Consider the following 17,762-nt stretch of genomic DNA (forward strand, 5'->3'; position numbering starts at 1 on the left):
AACATGTGCATCTGAGGATGAGGCCTTGTGAAGGTCAGGAAGAGGAACAGAGGACACAAGAATAGGGGTACGGTACAAGGAGACGTTTGGGGTTAGATTTAGATAATGTTTAGGGGCTAGGTTACAGATTAAGGTTGACAGCGTGAAAGGTTTATAGTTAGGGTTAGGGTAAAGGTTTATTCTAAGAGTTGACTTTTAGAGTAAGGAATGGTGTAAAGGAAGCTGTTACAGTTAGGGCTTGAATAAGCGTTTGTGTTATTAATGGAGTCAAAGTTAGAGTAATGGAAGATGTAAGCAATGGTGGAAGAGTGATGCAATAAAAATATAAGGGAAAAACCAGGTGCAGGAGATTAGGGGGTATCTTGCAACAAGATGACAAACAACATTGTGGAATAAACGTTCATGCTTAAGTAGGGAGAAAGAGTAATGTTTTAGGTTAAGAATTAATGAATGTCTACGTGCAATTTATAAATTAAGTGATACAAATATGGATTTTTAATCTTTACATACTTGTGTTTTTCATAGACATACTTATTTGCTGCTTTTTTACCTCTATTTTTCTAACTTGCCTTGTTTGAAAACGAATTTTTTGTATTCTTAATTTATCCATATAATGCCTAGAAGACCAGAGGAAAACAAACTTCTCAGTAGGTTCTGGTGGCCTTAAATGAGAGAGCAAAAGAAAGTCTCAGGATCTGAGCTCCTACAACCAGAGCGTCCTAGGCTCTGATTCAGGAAACCAGAGAGAGAACATTGACATCTCGGAGTCTAAGATCCCAACAACATCCCAAAAACAAGAGACAGAGAAAAACACAGAAAGCCTTGGGTAACACACTAGCCAACTACGACAGCCCACTGTCCAGTGGTCCAGTGGAACCCTAAAAGAACAGGGTGTCACTTCACAGAACACACAAAACTACCAGAGGCTGGCCAGACCCCAATCAACAAAGGTAGGCCAGCACCAGCAGTCCAGGGAGTGTCCTCCCGAGAACCCTTGGTGAAACCAGCACAGACTGCCTCAGGCCTACTTCTGAGAACCCGTGTTTGGCACAATGCCAAGTAGGATGGGGTCAGCAGCTGGAGCCGGACGCCTGGCAGCTTCACAGGCATCCCTTCTCCAGGGACCGCAAGAGGGTACGAGGAGGCTCTTAGGTCCGAGGAAGGCTCTTGGTACCAGAGGAGGAGAAAATAGGAACCCAGGTTTGAGGCAAGAGATCTCAGGAGCGGAGCACAAGGGTATCTCAGAGCTGGAGGAGAAGGAGAATGGGATTTTAGAGCCGCAGGAGACCACTGCAAGGCTCTTAAGGCCGCAGGGGTGAGAGAAAAGCCTATTTGGAGCATGGAATGGTAAGGAGGTCTCAGGGCCGCAGGAGGGATGAAACTACCAGAGCCAAAGAGCATGATGAGTCCTTTAGGACCACAGGAAGGAGACAAGTGAACATGAGGTGTCAAAGGTGGATTGGTGGCAGGAGAGGGAGATGTAATAGGGACAGCTCTACCCCTTTTCACAATTAATTTAGAAATGAAAACCAAGGGCGTCTTGGCCAGAAAGGTCTATCACAATCACTGATGTCCTCTTCTTCCGAATCTTCTGAAGAACTTTCGGGAGGATGGGAGTCGGGGGAAATCTATATAGAACCCCTTTGGGACAGACTACTGACAGAGCATCCACTGCCCAGGCCTGTGCACACCATGCCTCTGTGTTTGCGTTTTCTTGCGAGGAAAACAGATGTATCCATGTCCCGAACTGTACTAAGACTGCTGAATTCCCGGCCTGTCAAATGCTAGATTACCAAAGGTGGGAGATTCTGGCTGAGGGTGTCTGACCTGAAGTTTAGACGATCTGTGGTCAACTGTATTGGAGGAGTGAGATGAACCGTTCTGAACCCCTTTCAACAGGTTAAGATCATGCAACCAGCCAAGTGAGCCTTGTTGAATCCAAGGGGTAAACCGCAACTGGGTGTTCAAATACCCGTGAACTCGGGAGATCAGTGTTGAAGGAGATGGTTCAAAAGAGGTTTTAGATCGAAACGTGTTCATGGTACTACAGCTGTAGCCACTGCCATCAGCCCCGGTACTTTCAACCACTGCCTGGCTGTCATTCATGGCTTTTCCAAGAGGAAAGAAAGGCTCTTTTTGAGTGCAGTTGTTCTGGTCTGAAGCAGAAAGACACAACCCAACACAGTTTTGAACATTGGGCCCTATAAAAGTCTTTGTCGGTGCAGGTTGAAGATGTGACTTCTTGAAGCTGATGATGAATCCTCCCAACAGTGTAATACTCTGGTTACCGCCTCCACCTCTTCCTGAGCCTTAAGGAAAGAAGAAGCAGACAACAACCATTTGTCAAAATATGAAAAGACTGTACCTTCATCTGACTGTAGTTATGCAACAGCAAGGGCCAGCCCCTTTGTGAAAGATCAGGGTGATGTTGCCAATCCAAAAGGAAGAGCTTGGCACTGTATGCGTTGGTCCTCTACGGCAAAGCGTAGAAACTTCTGACTCTCCACATGAATTGGCACATGGAAGTAGGCATCCTTTAAGTCCAGAGTCATTAGGAAATTGCCTTCTGCTATCAAAGGGATGATTGTTTGTAGTTTAACCATCCAAAATGTTTCAACAAACACTATCTTGTTTAGGGCTTTGAGATCTAGGACAGGGTGATATCTGCCGTCTGGTTTCGATAATAGAAACAGAGTAGAGGACAATCTTAAATTCGCTCCCACTCCGGCACAGTCATTTCTGAGGGTGTCCTTGCTCTTGGGAAGTACCTGATCAGGTCTTGTTGACAAACGCAGCCCTCCCCGGACCACAGGCTCACCACAAAATGGGATGGTTGCCCTTTGGTTTTTGGGGCTGCTGTTTTGCCAAGGAAGATTTCTTTGAGGCGACCAATTTGAAAGTTTTTTACATCTTTTTCCCCTCTACAGCCTTTTGAACCTTTCTGTCCAATTCAGAAACAAATGGTTTGGGGCCTGTAAATTGTAGTTTGTGAATAGGGGATCTCAGTGCAGCATCCAATTTCCATGACTTCATCCAGAAAATCCGGCGACCAGTTATTGCTGCTCCTGCCGAATAAGCTGTGGCTCAGAAACCATCAAAAGTAAATAAGAGACGAACTGAGCTAATGTAGAGTCTCCTGAGGCTAGGTTTGATGTTGATGTCATGGATGCTAGGATAGTGTTCACTTTCGGGGTTTGTGGAAAATCCGCATGAAAGTCTTGAAGAGAATATATTTTGTTAAAGAAGCTTGGAATGGACGTTTTTCTATGTCCTTCTATTCGTTTAATACAGTTTGTTTAACAATGTCATGTAGCTATAAATTCTCCACCTGAGTTACGCTCTATTCAGAGTAAAAACCCTATTCCTGCTGAGGTTTGGGGGAACGTCGTTTACGACGCAACTTTTAGCACGCAGTGCTATTACAACGTGGTCTTTAAATCGCATTCTATTACAACGCATGATTCTGGGGGGGGCGCTCAAGGATAGGGAATACTTTTAATTTACTATCCAACACCTTCCCTAGTGTCAACGGGGACTGGTGTTGGAATAGTAAATTAAAATATTCACGATCCAACACCCCTTTCTGTTAGGCGTTGTAAAAGAATGCTTTATAAAAACCGCGTTGTTACAGCATGCGTGCTAAAAGCATGCGTTGTAACAACGTACATCCGAGGTTTGTCTTTGAAACCCAAGACCCCTCTAATTTGTCTAGAAGGTCACACAGATGGGATGCTGAACCATATTTTCCTCCTGTGCTCCCTTCTTGGTCTTTTTCCTGATGCTCTCTGTAGGAAGCTGGCTCTCTATATTGTGAACTAAAATGAAGTACACTGTGCAGAGAGTCCAGTGAGCCCCAGATTGGTATACAGAGGCAAAAGTAGATAATACTAACTCTGTATTTGTGGTAGGATGGGTGCACAGTTGGGCTTATCAGAGTGTAGTGCTAAGTCACAGAGGCAATAAATGATGCACACACTCAAGAAGAAATCTGGGACCAATTAACAAAACTAGCACCGATTTTGTAATAATTGTTCAGACCAAGGACTTCGTTCAGTAAATACTTTTTGAGATATGAATTTTTCAAGTTCGCAAAAAAAGTCACTTTTGTGCGCAATTACGCACTATTGAAGCCAATGGGAGAAAATAGAAAAATGCATATAAAATTATACAGTTGGATTTGACGTTCACCTAAGGGATTTAGGAAAATAGCAAGGCCAGGCTCAATGTTCCAACAGCGAATTCTCTGGAGCATCCTGCAGTCGGTCGGGAGCAGGGGACTCAGATCGTTGGTAGCTGTGTGCTACAAAGAAGGGGCCACCAGAAAACACACTGCACAAGGAGACTTATAGGTAAGTCCGAGGGGACCCACTGGTTGCAAGGGCCTCGGGGAGCACAGCTGGTTCATCGGTACCCAGCCCGGGCGCAGAGCAGATAGGTCAGCCGGGTGGCATGCATCAAGATGTCTTCGCAGACAGGGGCAGGCAGGTTGCAGGGACTAATCCGGGACAGCTGGGCCACTCACAAAGTGGGTCTCAAGGGTCTCAATGTCCGTCAACAGGCGCTTGCTTCCTGGACAGTTGGAGTCCGGAATGGACTTTTTGTCTTGGTGCAGGTAGAAGGGTGTCCGGTACCCCGGGTATTGGTGCTGCTTGGCTCCGGTAGGTCCTGGTGTCTCCAAACTTGGTGGGAATCTACTGCCTCTTTCATTAGAGACGGTAAGATAGCTATTGAGATCTGCAACACTTCTTCCTCCTCGTCCTATCCAGGATCCATATTGTACTTCTTAGTGCTAACCTATCTCCCTTCCATCAGTAACTGGGAGTGACAAGGCGCACTATTGCAATGTTACTTAAAGAGGGAATTTCTTCTGTATCTTCTCTCCCTAAGGCAAGAAGTAATGTAGTCTGAGTCCAAACCATCCATAGTTCAACAAGCCTGTTCACCCAGCCTTATCCTACTAGGAATTACAGCCCGCGGTTCACTACTGTTCTCTTTTGTCTGCTTCTCATGGACATAGTGCCACGACTCACGTCCAAAATGAGGTCAGCTATACTCACCCCCTTTGTACTGGGTTTTCTATACGCCACCATGCCTCTCTGCAATCTCACCTCATCCCGTTGTGGGGGGCTTGAAGTTGGAGGGAGATCTTATATGAAGGATACAAGTAGGCCATCAAAATAAGCCAGTCTGCCATCTGGCCCGCCCCACCAGGAAATGCATCACAAGTCTGTGTTCCTAGGCAACCAGCCCAGTCAGAGAGGATGTACACCAAAGAGCCACCTTCATGATGTATGTTGGAACCTACATTAACCAGCAGTGCAATGTGCTTTCTGAAACTTCACTGCAAACACAACAATGATGGACAGAATGTGGATCAATGTCACACATTCACCCCAGTCCAAAGATCTGGGCCCAAATCCATCGTTTTTCCACTCCACACCACCCTGGGTTAGACAATGGCGATATGCAAATCAGCGCTGACCCTGTGCCCCATGGGAACAGTCCAGTCCGAACTACAAAAGCCATGTCCTTCCCAGAACGGAAACAAGCATCCGAGGACCGGCCCGGTTTCGAGGTAACACCTCTCTTCAGCCCGGCTAGCTTGATTCCAGTGGTGTGGAGTGCCTGGGACTCACGTCATATCGCCATTGTCTAACCCAGGGTGGTGTGGAGTGGAAAAACGATGGATTTGGGCCCAGATCTTTGGACTGGGGTGAATGTGTGACATTGATCCACATTCTGTCCATCACTGTTGTGTTTGCAATTACCGCTCTAAGTGTACTGGGGATGCTCAGACGTGAGTCCCAGGCACTCCACACCACTGGAGTCAAGCTAGCCGGGCTGATGAGAGGTGTTACCTCGAAACCGGGCCGGTCCTCGGATGCTTGTTTCCGTTCTGTGAAGGACATGGCTTTTGTAGTTCGGACTGGACTGTTCCCATGGGGCACAGGGTCAGCGCTGATTTGCATATCGCCATTGTCTAACCCAGGGTGGTGTGGAGTGGAAAAACGATGGATTTGGGCCCAGATCTTTGGACTGGGGTGAATGTGTGACATTGATCCACATTCTGTCCATCACTGTTGTGTTTGCAATTACCGCTCTAAGTGTACTGGGGATGCTCAGACGTGAGTCCCAGGCACTCCACACCACTGGAGTCAAGCTAGCCGGGCTGATGAGAGGTGTTACCTCGAAACCGGGCCGGTCCTCGGATGCTTGTTTCCGTTCTGTGAAGGACATGGCTTTTGTAGTTCGGACTGGACTGTTCCCATGGGGCACAGGGTCAGCGCTGATTTGCATATCGCCATTGTCTAACCCAGGGTGGTGTGGAGTGGAAAAACGATGGATTTGGGCCCAGATCTTTGGACTGGGGTGAATGTGTGACATTGATCCACATTCTGTCCATCACTGTTGTGTTTGCAATTACCGCTCTAAGTGTACTGGGGATGCTCAGACGTGAGTCCCAGGCACTCCACACCACTGGAGTCAAGCTAGCCGGGCTGATGAGAGGTGTTACCTCGAAACCGGGCCGGTCCTCGGATGCTTGTTTCCGTTCTGTGAAGGACATGGCTTTTGTAGTTCGGACTGGACTGTTCCCATGGGGCACAGGGTCAGCGCTGATTTGCATATCGCCATTGTCTAACCCACGGTGGTGTGGAGTGGAAAAACGATGGATTTGGGCCCAGATCTTTGGACTGGGGTGAATGTGTGACATTGATCCACATTCTGTCCATCACTGTTGTGTTTGCAATTACCGCTCTAAGTGTACTGGGGATGCTCAGACGTGAGTCCCAGGCACTCCACACCACTGGAGACAAGCTAGCCGGGCTGATGAGAGGTGTTACCTCGAAACCGGGCCGGTCCTCGGATGCTTGTTTCCGTTCTGTGAAGGACATGGCTTTTGTAGTTCGGACTGGACTGTTCCCATGGGGCACAGGGTCAGCGCTGATTTGCATATCGCCATTGTCTAACCCAGGGTGGTGTGGAGTGGAAAAACGATGGATTTGGGCCCAGATCTTTGGACTGGGGTGAATGTGTGACATTGATCCACATTCTGTCCATCACTGTTGTGTTTGCAATTACCGCTCTAAGTGTACTGGGGATGCTCAGACGTGAGTCCCAGTCACTCCACACCACTGGAGTCAAGCTAGCCGGGCTGATGAGAGGTGTTACCTCGAAACCGGGCCGGTCCTCGGATGCTTGTTTCCGTTCTGTGAAGGACATGGCTTTTGTAGTTCGGACTGGACTGTTCCCATGGGGCACAGGGTCAGCGCTGATTTGCATATCGCCATTGTCTAACCCAGGGTGGTGTGGAGTGGAAAAACGATGGATTTGGGCCCAGATCTTTGGACTGGGGGGAATGTGTGACATTGATCCACATTCTGTCCATCACTGTTGTGTTTGCAATTACCGCTCTAAGTGTACTGGGGATGCTCAGACGTGAGTCCCAGGCACTCCACACCACTGGAGTCAAGCTAGCCGGGCTGATGAGAGGTGTTACCTCGAAACCGGGCCGGTCCTCGGATGCTTGTTTCCGTTCTGTGAAGGACATGGCTTTTGTAGTTCGGACTGGACTGTTCCCATGGGGCACAGGGTCAGCGCTGATTTGCATATCGCCATTGTCTAACCCAGGGTGGTGTGGAGTGGAAAAACAATGGATTTGGGCCCAGATCTTTGGACTGGGGTGAATGTGTGACATTCATCCACATTCTGTCCATCACTGTTGTGTTTGCAATTACCGCTCTAAGTGTACTGGGGATGCTCAGACGTGAGTCCCAGGCACTCCACACCACTGGAGTCAAGCTAGCCGGGCTGATGAGAGGTGTTACCTCGAAACCGGGCCGGTCCTCGGATGCTTGTTTCCGTTCTGTGAAGGACATGGCTTTTGTAGTTCGGACTGGACTGTTCCCATGGGGCACAGGGTCAGCGCTGATTTGCATATCGCCATTGTTTAACCCAGGGTGGTGTGGAGTGGAAAAACGATGGATTTGGGCCCAGATCTTTGGACTGGGGTGAATGTGTGACATTGATCCACATTCTGTCCATCACTGTTGTGTTTGCAATTACCGCTCTAAGGGCCAGATGTAGGTAATTTTTATTTACCGACCTCTTAAATACCGAGTCACACCGACTCGGTATTTAAGAGGTCGGAAAATAAAAATACCGAGATGTAGGTAATTGCAGATGTGCAATTACCGAATCGGAAACAGTCGGTAATTTCCGATGTGGTAAATACCGACCAGTTAATGCCCATGCATTCCTATGGGCTTTGAAGCCCATAGGATTGATTGGGCATATACCGGTCGGTATTTACCACATCGGAAAATACCGACTGTCACAAGGGTGCAGGGGGTGTCACTTTGACACCCTCTGGCACCCCCAAAAGAGGCTCGGGTGCCATGTGGCAGGCATACCTGCCCTAAGGGCAGGTCTGCCTGTCATATGGCATAGGTGTGCATGCACACATGTGCATGCACACCAGAAACGGTATTTCACCATCAAGTAGTATTTGATGGTAAAATACCGATGTGGTACTGCTTGTGGGACTCAGAAGAGTCCCACCTACATACCAATTGTCCGGAATCAGTAATGATACCGACTCGGTATTTTACATACTGGGTAAATTTACCTACCGGTAAATTTACCGAGTCTGTAAATTACAGGGACCTACATGTCAAATTGCTTTTACCGGGTGGTAACGGCCGAATTCGGCCGTTACCACCCGGTAAAAGCCTACCTACATCTGGCCCTAAGTGTACTGGGGATGCTCAGACGTGAGTCCCAGGCACTCCACACCACTGGAGTCAAGCTAGCCGGGCTGATGAGAGGTGTTACCTCGAAACCGGGCCGGTCCTCGGATGCTTGTTTCCGTTCTGTGAAGGACATGGCTTTTGTAGTTCGGACTGGACTGTTCCCATGGGGCACAGGGTCAGCGCTGATTTGCATATCGCCATTGTCTAACCCAGGGTGGTGTGGAGAGGAAAAACGATGGATTTGGGCCCAGATCTTTGGACTGGGGTGAATGTGTGACATTGATCCACATTCTGTCCATCACTGTTGTGTTTGCAATTACCCTTCTGAAACTTCACAGCACAAAAAAAATGTCTTCCAGAACTTTTCCTTAGTACTTTATTAATTGCATATTGGACTTCTCCAGCACCCCACAAGACAGGTCAGGTTGTACATTTCTTGAAAGACTGCAGCTAAAGTAACAGAGCAACCCTCTGTTTGCTTATTCACACAGCTAACATTGTGAAGATGTAAATGCTTCCAGCGTTCCTTAGCAGGAAAAGTTCTGACAGCAACAAAATAATATTTTCAAATCCCTGAGAGCAGCATCATCTTAAAGGTGTGGAAGCCCCGGCAAGACTTATTTTGGGGCCTCTGTTCAGATCAACATTGAATTGTACTACCCATGTTCCACTAATTCATGCTCACATAATGCTTAAATAGTACTGAATATTGATACTGGACTGAAATATGAAACTTTCGTTAACAGGGTCACTCCAAATCAGTTGAAATATGTCTTGCGTGGGGACAGAAAATTCTTAATATGACACTGGGTAGAACGATAAAGATAGGCAGAGAGAATGAAAGAGGTTTAGACAGAAAAATAGAAAAAGTAGACACCGGTTAAATAAAGATCACCTTTCGGGGGGACACTTGGAAGATGGAGGTGGTTTCTGGGCATTTTCCCATGCCTTAAAATACTTCTCTCTCTCTGAGTCAAGCAAAGAGAGCGTGCTTGAACGGAATATCTGAATATATAAAGCTTCTTGCTGTCATGTGGCGTAAAATGACAAGCCCAGTCGCCATTTCAAAGGTTGCAGCTTTTTCTTCACAATTAGGTCTCCTATTTTACTTTTTAGAATATATTTATCAACTGCCATATCAGACTCAGACTTCCAGTAGAAAACAATAGCAGACACAAACCATATTTTGGAATAGTAAAAAGTTGGTAAAAGTAGCCTACGGCAACCAAGAGCCACCTAGTGTCTAGAAAGAGGTAGTGGTGGGCAAGAGGAGCTAGACCTCAGAGCATGCACATTACCATTACTATCTATACCCCCACACCCACAAAACACCTCTAAAACCAGCCAACTACCCAGTGCATCATAGACAAAAAAAAAAACAATCACTTACCAGCTCTGCCGATGGCGGAGGCAGGCACCCAGAGGCCTCCTGCAACGAGAAGAGGTCATGGGTCATTAGACTGGAAGCAATGGCTGTCTTCATGCAAAATGGCGGCACTCTGTGGTGTCTTTTTCAGGTAGAAGAAACAGCTGAGAGCATGCAAAAGGTCCATGGGCAGGTGGAAATTACCTAGAAGTCTTCCCAACCCACCAGATGGAAAATAACTTTAGCAAGTTGTGTTTCTGGAGAAGAAGAAGTGTAAAACCAGTTCCAGAGCAGGCTACTCACTCCAGCGAGCAGCAAACAAGAGGCAGCGTGCACTGTCCCAAAAGCAGAGGCTTCTTGTCCAGATAGCGTGGGGTTCACAGTGCAAGGGCCCTTCTGTCCGCAAAACAAAACCAAGCTTGCAAAAAGCCCCTACAGAGAAGTTCCTCGTGCAGTTACCACTTAACGTGCAATCCAAGAGCATGTACCCCTCTGGTGTGTCCGGGGCAGGCGAGGGGCGTTTAACGCCACACCAAAAGCCACCAACAGCCTATAGGTAAGCAGCTACCCCTCGAGAGTCCCAACACATGAACCGGTTTCAACAGAGTCACTGCCAGCCGCGGCTCCTCGTGCTTGAGCTGTGCCCCTCTGTCTCTCCTGGGCGGGCAGGGGCCTCTCCCGCCGGTGCCACTGGCTCCCGCCTTCAAGGGGCGCAGGGCTGTTGTTCTTGGCCTACGCAGGGCTCCGGAGCACACAGTCCCGATTCATGCCTCGGGTCGGCTCTCCGCGTCCCGCCCCGGGCTCTGGGCGGCGGAACATGACGCGGAGGCGCTATATATAGCGCGCCATCAACGGGGCAGTGTTTCCAGTCAGAGTTTGGACACAGTGACCCATTCACTGGGCCTGACACCGTCTCCCTCGCTCACCTCCACCAGGCCCGGTCGACGCCCGATAGGAGGGTAGGGTCTCTCCCCCGGGACGTGGGCACTTTTAACGCCCTGAGATGGGGCACAACGTCAGGGAGCCTCGGGCACGCGAGGAAATTCCCAACACAGCAAGGGTGCAGCAATGTACATAGACAAACAGATATACACGAACACAGGAGCCCGAGTTGCAATCTGTGTCATCTACCTGCCACCCTGCGTGATCCTGGGCAAATCCGTCGACCGTACCACCACGTGCCTGAGTTCAAGCAGCAGTTGGGAGCGGACGTACACTGTGGCCAATCTCTAGAACATTTAAATAACTCATCGTGTAGGAGCCGGGGCTGGGGGTCAGGAGCGGAATGTTCCAGGGCGGCAGCAAAGCACTGCGCAACACAGGAAATTCGCTGACAGCAAGGTTTGCTACGCGCTGCACTTTAAGGCTACAGCAGAATCTCATAACACGTGTGAAGAGTGCCAACAATAACACTTTTAGGCACTGCCGAGCTCACAGAGGGGCAAGAGAGATGGGGAGATATCCACCCATTTAAAAGTCACTTTTATTTATCGTTTAATGTGGATGTTTTAGCGTTTGTTTTAATAAGTGCTACCACTTTTGGCACATGCAGGAACTAAGGCGCTGGAAGGTTTCCTTTTGACTAGGATCACATAACATAGATGTATAGTAAGGGGAGAAGCAGGAATTTAAACTCCGTTGGCCTGGTTTCGCGGGAGACAGCTTAACCGCTGGGGCATTTCTCCACCCCCTAAATCTTCCAAGACGCCCTCGATGCCCCCACTCTTCGACTTGAGAGAGCAAAAAAAGGCCGAGTCAGCCTACGGCGATGTCTGAACTCTCTGCGCTGCCAGCCCCCTCTCCCCCCTCCGGAGACACGGCCCTCTCTGCGTTGCCAACCTTCGTCGCCACCCCCTCGCCCCAACTCATTACACTTTCTGCTGGCAGCCAGTTCTACACAGCTGTCTGAGTGGCCAGCCCCACACAGCCAGAGGTGCAATACAGGCCCCCTACAGAGCGGAGGGGGGGGGGGGGGTTAAGCCTCCGAGGGGGGTCCCCCAATTCTTTAAGGGGCCTAACTCAGCCACAGGCCAATGAGTATCTGTGTGATGTGGGAGACGTTGGTGCCCCCAGTCACATCCTCCAGGTGGGGGGCACTGCTGGGTCCAACCTCCTTACACACAGCCATTTCTGAGCTGCCAGCCTGAACCTAACGCACTACACACAGCCTTCTCTCATCTGCCAGCCTGACCCAACCTCCTTATGAATAGGACACATTACAACGCAACATTTATAACACATGCCTTTACAACACAGTTTTTACATCGCAACATCCATTATAACGCATGATTTTACAACACATGCCATCACAACACATTTTTAGAAACTACATTTACAACGCATTTCATTACAACGGATACCATTGCAACCATACTACTTTTAGGGCAACAGTAGGGTAAGTGTTGGATAGTGTAGGGGCACAAATTAATATTCTCACTCCAATGAGTGCAACAGTAGGGTAAGTGTTGGGTAGTGTAGGGATAAAAGGTACTATTCCCCATTACTTACCTAATAATGCGTTGTAATGGCATGCGTTGTAGTGACATGCATTGTAATAGAATGTGTTGTAGTGAAATGTGTTGTAATGGCAGCGTTGTAATGGCATGCAATGTAAAGGCAGTTGTGTTGTAATGACTGCCTTGTAATGGCTGTTTCCCCCTCCTTACACGCAGCCTTCTCTGAGCTGCCAGCCTGACCCATCCTACTTACACACAGCCTTCTCTGAGCTGCCACCCAGACCCAACCTCCTTACACACAGCCTTCTCTGAGCTGCCAGCCTGACCCATCCTACTTACACACAGCCTTCTCTGAGCTGCCACCCAGACCCATGCTACTTACACACACCCTTCTCTGAGCTGGCACCCATACCCAACCTCCTTACACACAGCCTTCTCTCAGCTGCTAGCCTGACCCAACCTCCTTACACACAGCCTTCTCTCAGCTGCTATCCTGACCCAACCTCCTTACACACAGCTTTCTCTCAGCTGCCAGTCCCACCCACCCTCCTTACACACAGCCTTCTCTCAGCTGCCAGTCCCATCCAACCTCCTTACACACAGCCTTCTCTCAGCTGCCAGCCTGACCCAACCTCCTTACACACAGCCTTCTCTCAGCTGCCACCCTGACCCAAACCTCCTTTCACACAGCCTTCTAAGAGCTGCCAGCCTGACCCAACCCCCTTAGACACAGCCTTCTCTGAGCTGCCAGCCTGACCCAACCTCCTTACACACAGCCTTCTCTGAGCTGCCAGCCTGACCCATCCTACTTACACACAGCCTTCTCTGAGCTGCCACCCAGACCCATGCTACTTACACACACCCTTCTCTGAGCTGGCACCCATACCCAACCTCCTTACACACAGCCTTCTCTCAGCTGCTATCCTGACCCAACCTCCTTACACACAGCTTTCTCTCAGCTGCCAGTCCCACCCACCCTCCTTACACACAGCCTTCTCTCAGCTGCCAGTCCCATCCAACCTCCTTACACACAGCCTTCTCTCAGCTGCCAGCCTGACCCAACCTCCTTACACACAGCCTTCTCTCAGCTGCCACCCTGACCCAAACCTCCTTTCACACAGCCTTCTAAGAGCTGCCAGCCTGACCCAACCCCCTTAGACACAGCCTTCTCTGAGCTGCCAGCCTGACCCAACCTCCTTACACACAGCCTTCTCTGAGCTGCCAGCCAGACCCAACCTCCTTACACACAGCCTTCTCTGAACTGCCAGCCTGACCCAACCTCCTTACACACAGCCTTCTCTGAGCTGCCAGCCAGACCCAACCTCCTTACACACAGCCTTCTCTGAGCTGCCAGCCTGACCCAACCTCCTTACACACAGCCTTCTTTGAGCTGCCAGCCAGACACAACCTTGCTACACACAACAATCTCTCAGCTGCCAGCCTGACTCAACCTCCTTACACACAGCCTTCTCTGAGCTGCCAGCCTGACCCATCCTACTTACACACAGCCTTCTCTGAGCTGCCACCCAGACCCATGCTACTTACACACACCCTTCTCTGAGCTGGCACCCATACCCAACCTCCTTACACACAGCCTTCTCTCAGCTGCTAGCCTGACCCAACCTCCTTACACACAGCCTTCTCTCAGCTGCTATCCTGACCCAACCTCCTTACACACAGCTTTCTCTCAGCTGCCAGTCCCACCCACCCTCCTTACACACAGCCTTCTCTCAGCTGCCAGTCCCACCCAACCTCCTTACACACAGCCTTCTCTCAGCTGCCAGCCAGACCCAACCTCCTTAGACACAGCCTTCTCTCAGCTGCCAGCCTGACCCAACCTCCTTACACACAGCCTTCTCTCAGCTGCCAGCCTGACCCAACCTCCTTACACACAGCCTTCTCTGAGCTGCCAGCCAGACCCAACCTCCTTACACACAGCCTTCTTTGAGCTGCCAGCCAGACACAACCTTGCTACACACAACAATCTCTCAGCTGCCAGCCTGACTCAACCTCCTTACACACAGCCTTCTCTCAGCTGCTAGCCTGACCCAACCTCCTTACACACAGCCTTCTCTCAGCTGCCAGTCCCACCCAACCTCCTTACACACAGCCTTCTCTCAGCTGCCAGCCTGACCCAACCTCCTTACACACAGCCTTCTCTCAGCTGCCAGCCTGACCCAACCTCCTTACACACAGCCTTCTCTGAGCTGCCAGCCAGACCCAACCTCCTTACACACAGCCTTCTTTGAGCTGCCAGCCAGACACAACCTTGCTACACACAGCAATCTCTCAGCTGCCAGCCTGACCCAACCTCCTTAGACACAGCCTTCTCTGAGCTGCCAGCCTAACCCAACCTCCTTAGACACAGCCTTCTCTCAGCTGCCACCCTGACCCAACCTCCTTACACACAGCCTTCTAAGAGCTGCCACCCCGACCCAAACCTCCTTACACACAGCCTTCTAAGAGCTGCCAGCCTGACCCATCCTACTTACACACAGCCTTCTCTGAGCTGCCAGCCAGACCCAACCTCCTTACACACAGCCTTCTTTGAGCTGCCAGCCAGACACAACCTTGCTACACACAGCAATCTCTCAGCTGCCAGCCTGACCCAACCTCCTTAGACACAGCCTTCTCTGAGCTGCCAGCCTAACCCAACCCCCTTAGACACAGCCTTCTCTGAGCTGCCAGCCTAACCCAACATCCTTAGACACAGCCTTCTCTGAGCTGCCAGCTAAACACAACCTCTCTACACACAGCCGTCTCTGAGCTGCCATCCCGACCCAACCTCCTTACACACAGCCTTGTCTGAGCTGCTGCCTGACCCATCCTACCAGGGCCGGTTCTAGAATTTTTGGGGCCCTGGCAGAAGGGGAATGTGCAAGGCCCCTCTACATTGCATAGACTTGACCTATTCAGAGCTGTTTGCATCTGAATAGATGCCGCTGCTCCTGAGGCTGCAGCCCCTCCCTCTCGGCTACTTTCAAGAACCTCTCAACAGCTCATAAAGGGCAGAAGGTGTGAGGCTTGCTTATCTTCATACTGCCAGGGAGCTAAACAGCAGGGCAATAGCCATCCCACTGTGCCTCTACACGGGTGGGGGTGTGGAGGCCTAATTGCCGGACAAACCTGAGTTTGCAACTGTGAATGGGGAGGTGTGGGCCCTTCCCCTCGGGTTCCCCTTGCTACATACACCATAGCAGTGAGGTCAGGGGAGGGGGCCTCCTAAGGTGGAGCACGTGCAGGTAAGCACCTTTCATGTTGTGGTCTAACTTGGTCGCATTGGTGCATGATCTCACATTGGAGGGCTGACTACGGGACCCTGGGCAGCTGCCCGCACTGCCCATGCCTAGCGCCGGCCCTGCATCCTATTTACACACAGCCTTTTCTGTGCTGCCAGCCCGACCAAACCTCCTTACACACAGCCTTCTCTGAGCTGCCAGCCAAACCCAACCTCCTTACACACAGCCTTCTCCCAGCTGCCAGCCTGACCCAACCTCCTTACACACAGCCTTCTCTCAGCTGCCAGCCTGACCCAACCTCCTTACACACAGCTTTCTCTGAGCTGCCAGCCAGACCCAACCTTGCTACACACAACAATCTCTCAGCTACCAGCCCGAACCCAACCTTCTCACACACAGCCTTCTTTGAGCTGCCAGCTCAACACAACCTCTCTACACACCACCTTCTCTGAGCTGCCATCCAGACCCAACCTCCTTACACACAGCCTTCTCTCAGCTGCCAGTCCCACCCAACCTCCTTACACACAGCCTTCTCTCAGCTGCCAGTCCCACCCAACCTCCTTACACACAGCCTTCTCTCAGCTGCCAGCCCGACCCAACCTCCTTACACTCAGCCTTCTCTCAGCTGCCAGTCCCACCCAACCTCCTTACACACAGCCTTCTCTCAGCTGCCAGTCCCACCCAACCTCCTTACACTCAGCCTTCTCTCAGCCCCACCCAACCTCCTTACACACAGCCTTCTCTGAGCTGCCAGCTAGACCCAACTTTGCTACACACAACAATCTCTCAGCTGCCAGCCTGACCCAACCTCCTTACACAGCCTTCTCTGAGCTGCCAGCCAGACCCAACCTTGCTACACACAACAATCTATCAGCTGCCAGCCTGACCCAATCTCCTTAGACACAGCCTTCTCTGAGCTGCCAGCTCAACACGACCTCCTTTCACACAGCATTTTAAGATCTGCCACCCTGACCCAACCTCCTTACGCACAGCATTCTCTGAGCTGCCAGTCAGACCCAACCTCCTTACACACAGCCTTCTCTCAGCTGCCACCCTGACCCAACCTCCTTACACACAGCCTTCTAAGAGCTGCCACCCCGACCCAAACCTCCTTACACACAGCCTTCTAAGAGCTGCCAGCCTGACCCATCCTACTTACACACAGCCTTCTCTGAGCTGCCAGCCAGACCCAACCTCCTTACACACAGCCTTCTTTGAGCTGCCAGCCAGACCCAACCTTGCTTCACACAACAATTTCTCAGCTGCCAGCCTGACCCAACCTCCTTAGACACAGCCTTCTCTGAGCTGCCAGCCTAACCCAACCTCCTTAGACACAGCCTTCTCTGAGCTGCCAGCTAAACACAACCTCTCTACACACAGCCTTCTCTGAGCTGCCATCCCGACCCAACCTCCTTACACACAGCCTTGTCTGAGCTGCTGCCTGACCCATCCTACCAGGGCTGGTTCTAGAATTTTGGGGGCCCTGGCAGAAGGGGAATGTGCAAGGCCCCTCTACATTGCATAGACTTGACCTATTCAGAGCTGTTTGCATCTGAATAGATGCCGCTGCTCCTGAGGCTGCAGCCCCTCCCTCTAAGCTACTTTCAAGAACCTTTCAACAGCTCATAAAGGGCAGAAGGTGTGAGGGTTGCTTATCTTCATACTGCCAGGGAGCTAAACAGCAGGGCAATAGCCATCCCACTGTGCCTCTACACGGGTGGGGGTGTGGAGGCCTAATTGCCGGACAAACCTGAGTTTGCAACTGTGAATGGGGAGGTGTGGGCCCTTCCCCTCGGGTTCCCCTTGCTACATACACCATAGCAGTGAGGTCAGGGGAGGGGGCCTCCTAAGGTGGAGCACTTGCAGGTAAGCACCTTTCATGTTGTGGTCTAACTTGGTCGCATTGGTGCATGATCTCACATTGGAGGGCTGACTACGGGACCCTGGGCAG

General features: G+C 50.6%; 1 protein-coding gene across 1 annotated transcript in view; it reads right to left on the reverse strand.

The window, feature by feature from the left end:
• TNS2 (tensin 2) overlaps positions 1 to 17,762 on the reverse strand; it is a 345,025-nt gene that overhangs the window by 213,989 nt on the left and 113,274 nt on the right. Inside the window, exon 4 of the mRNA XM_078689072.1 lies at positions 10,141 to 10,179. Coding sequence (XP_078545198.1) covers positions 10,141 to 10,179 — 39 coding nt within the window. The remainder of the gene's footprint in view (positions 1 to 10,140; positions 10,180 to 17,762) is intronic.

Source organism: Lissotriton helveticus, chromosome 1_1, assembly GCF_964261635.1.
Source record: "Lissotriton helveticus chromosome 1_1, aLisHel1.1, whole genome shotgun sequence".
NCBI lineage: Eukaryota > Metazoa > Chordata > Amphibia > Caudata > Salamandridae > Lissotriton > Lissotriton helveticus.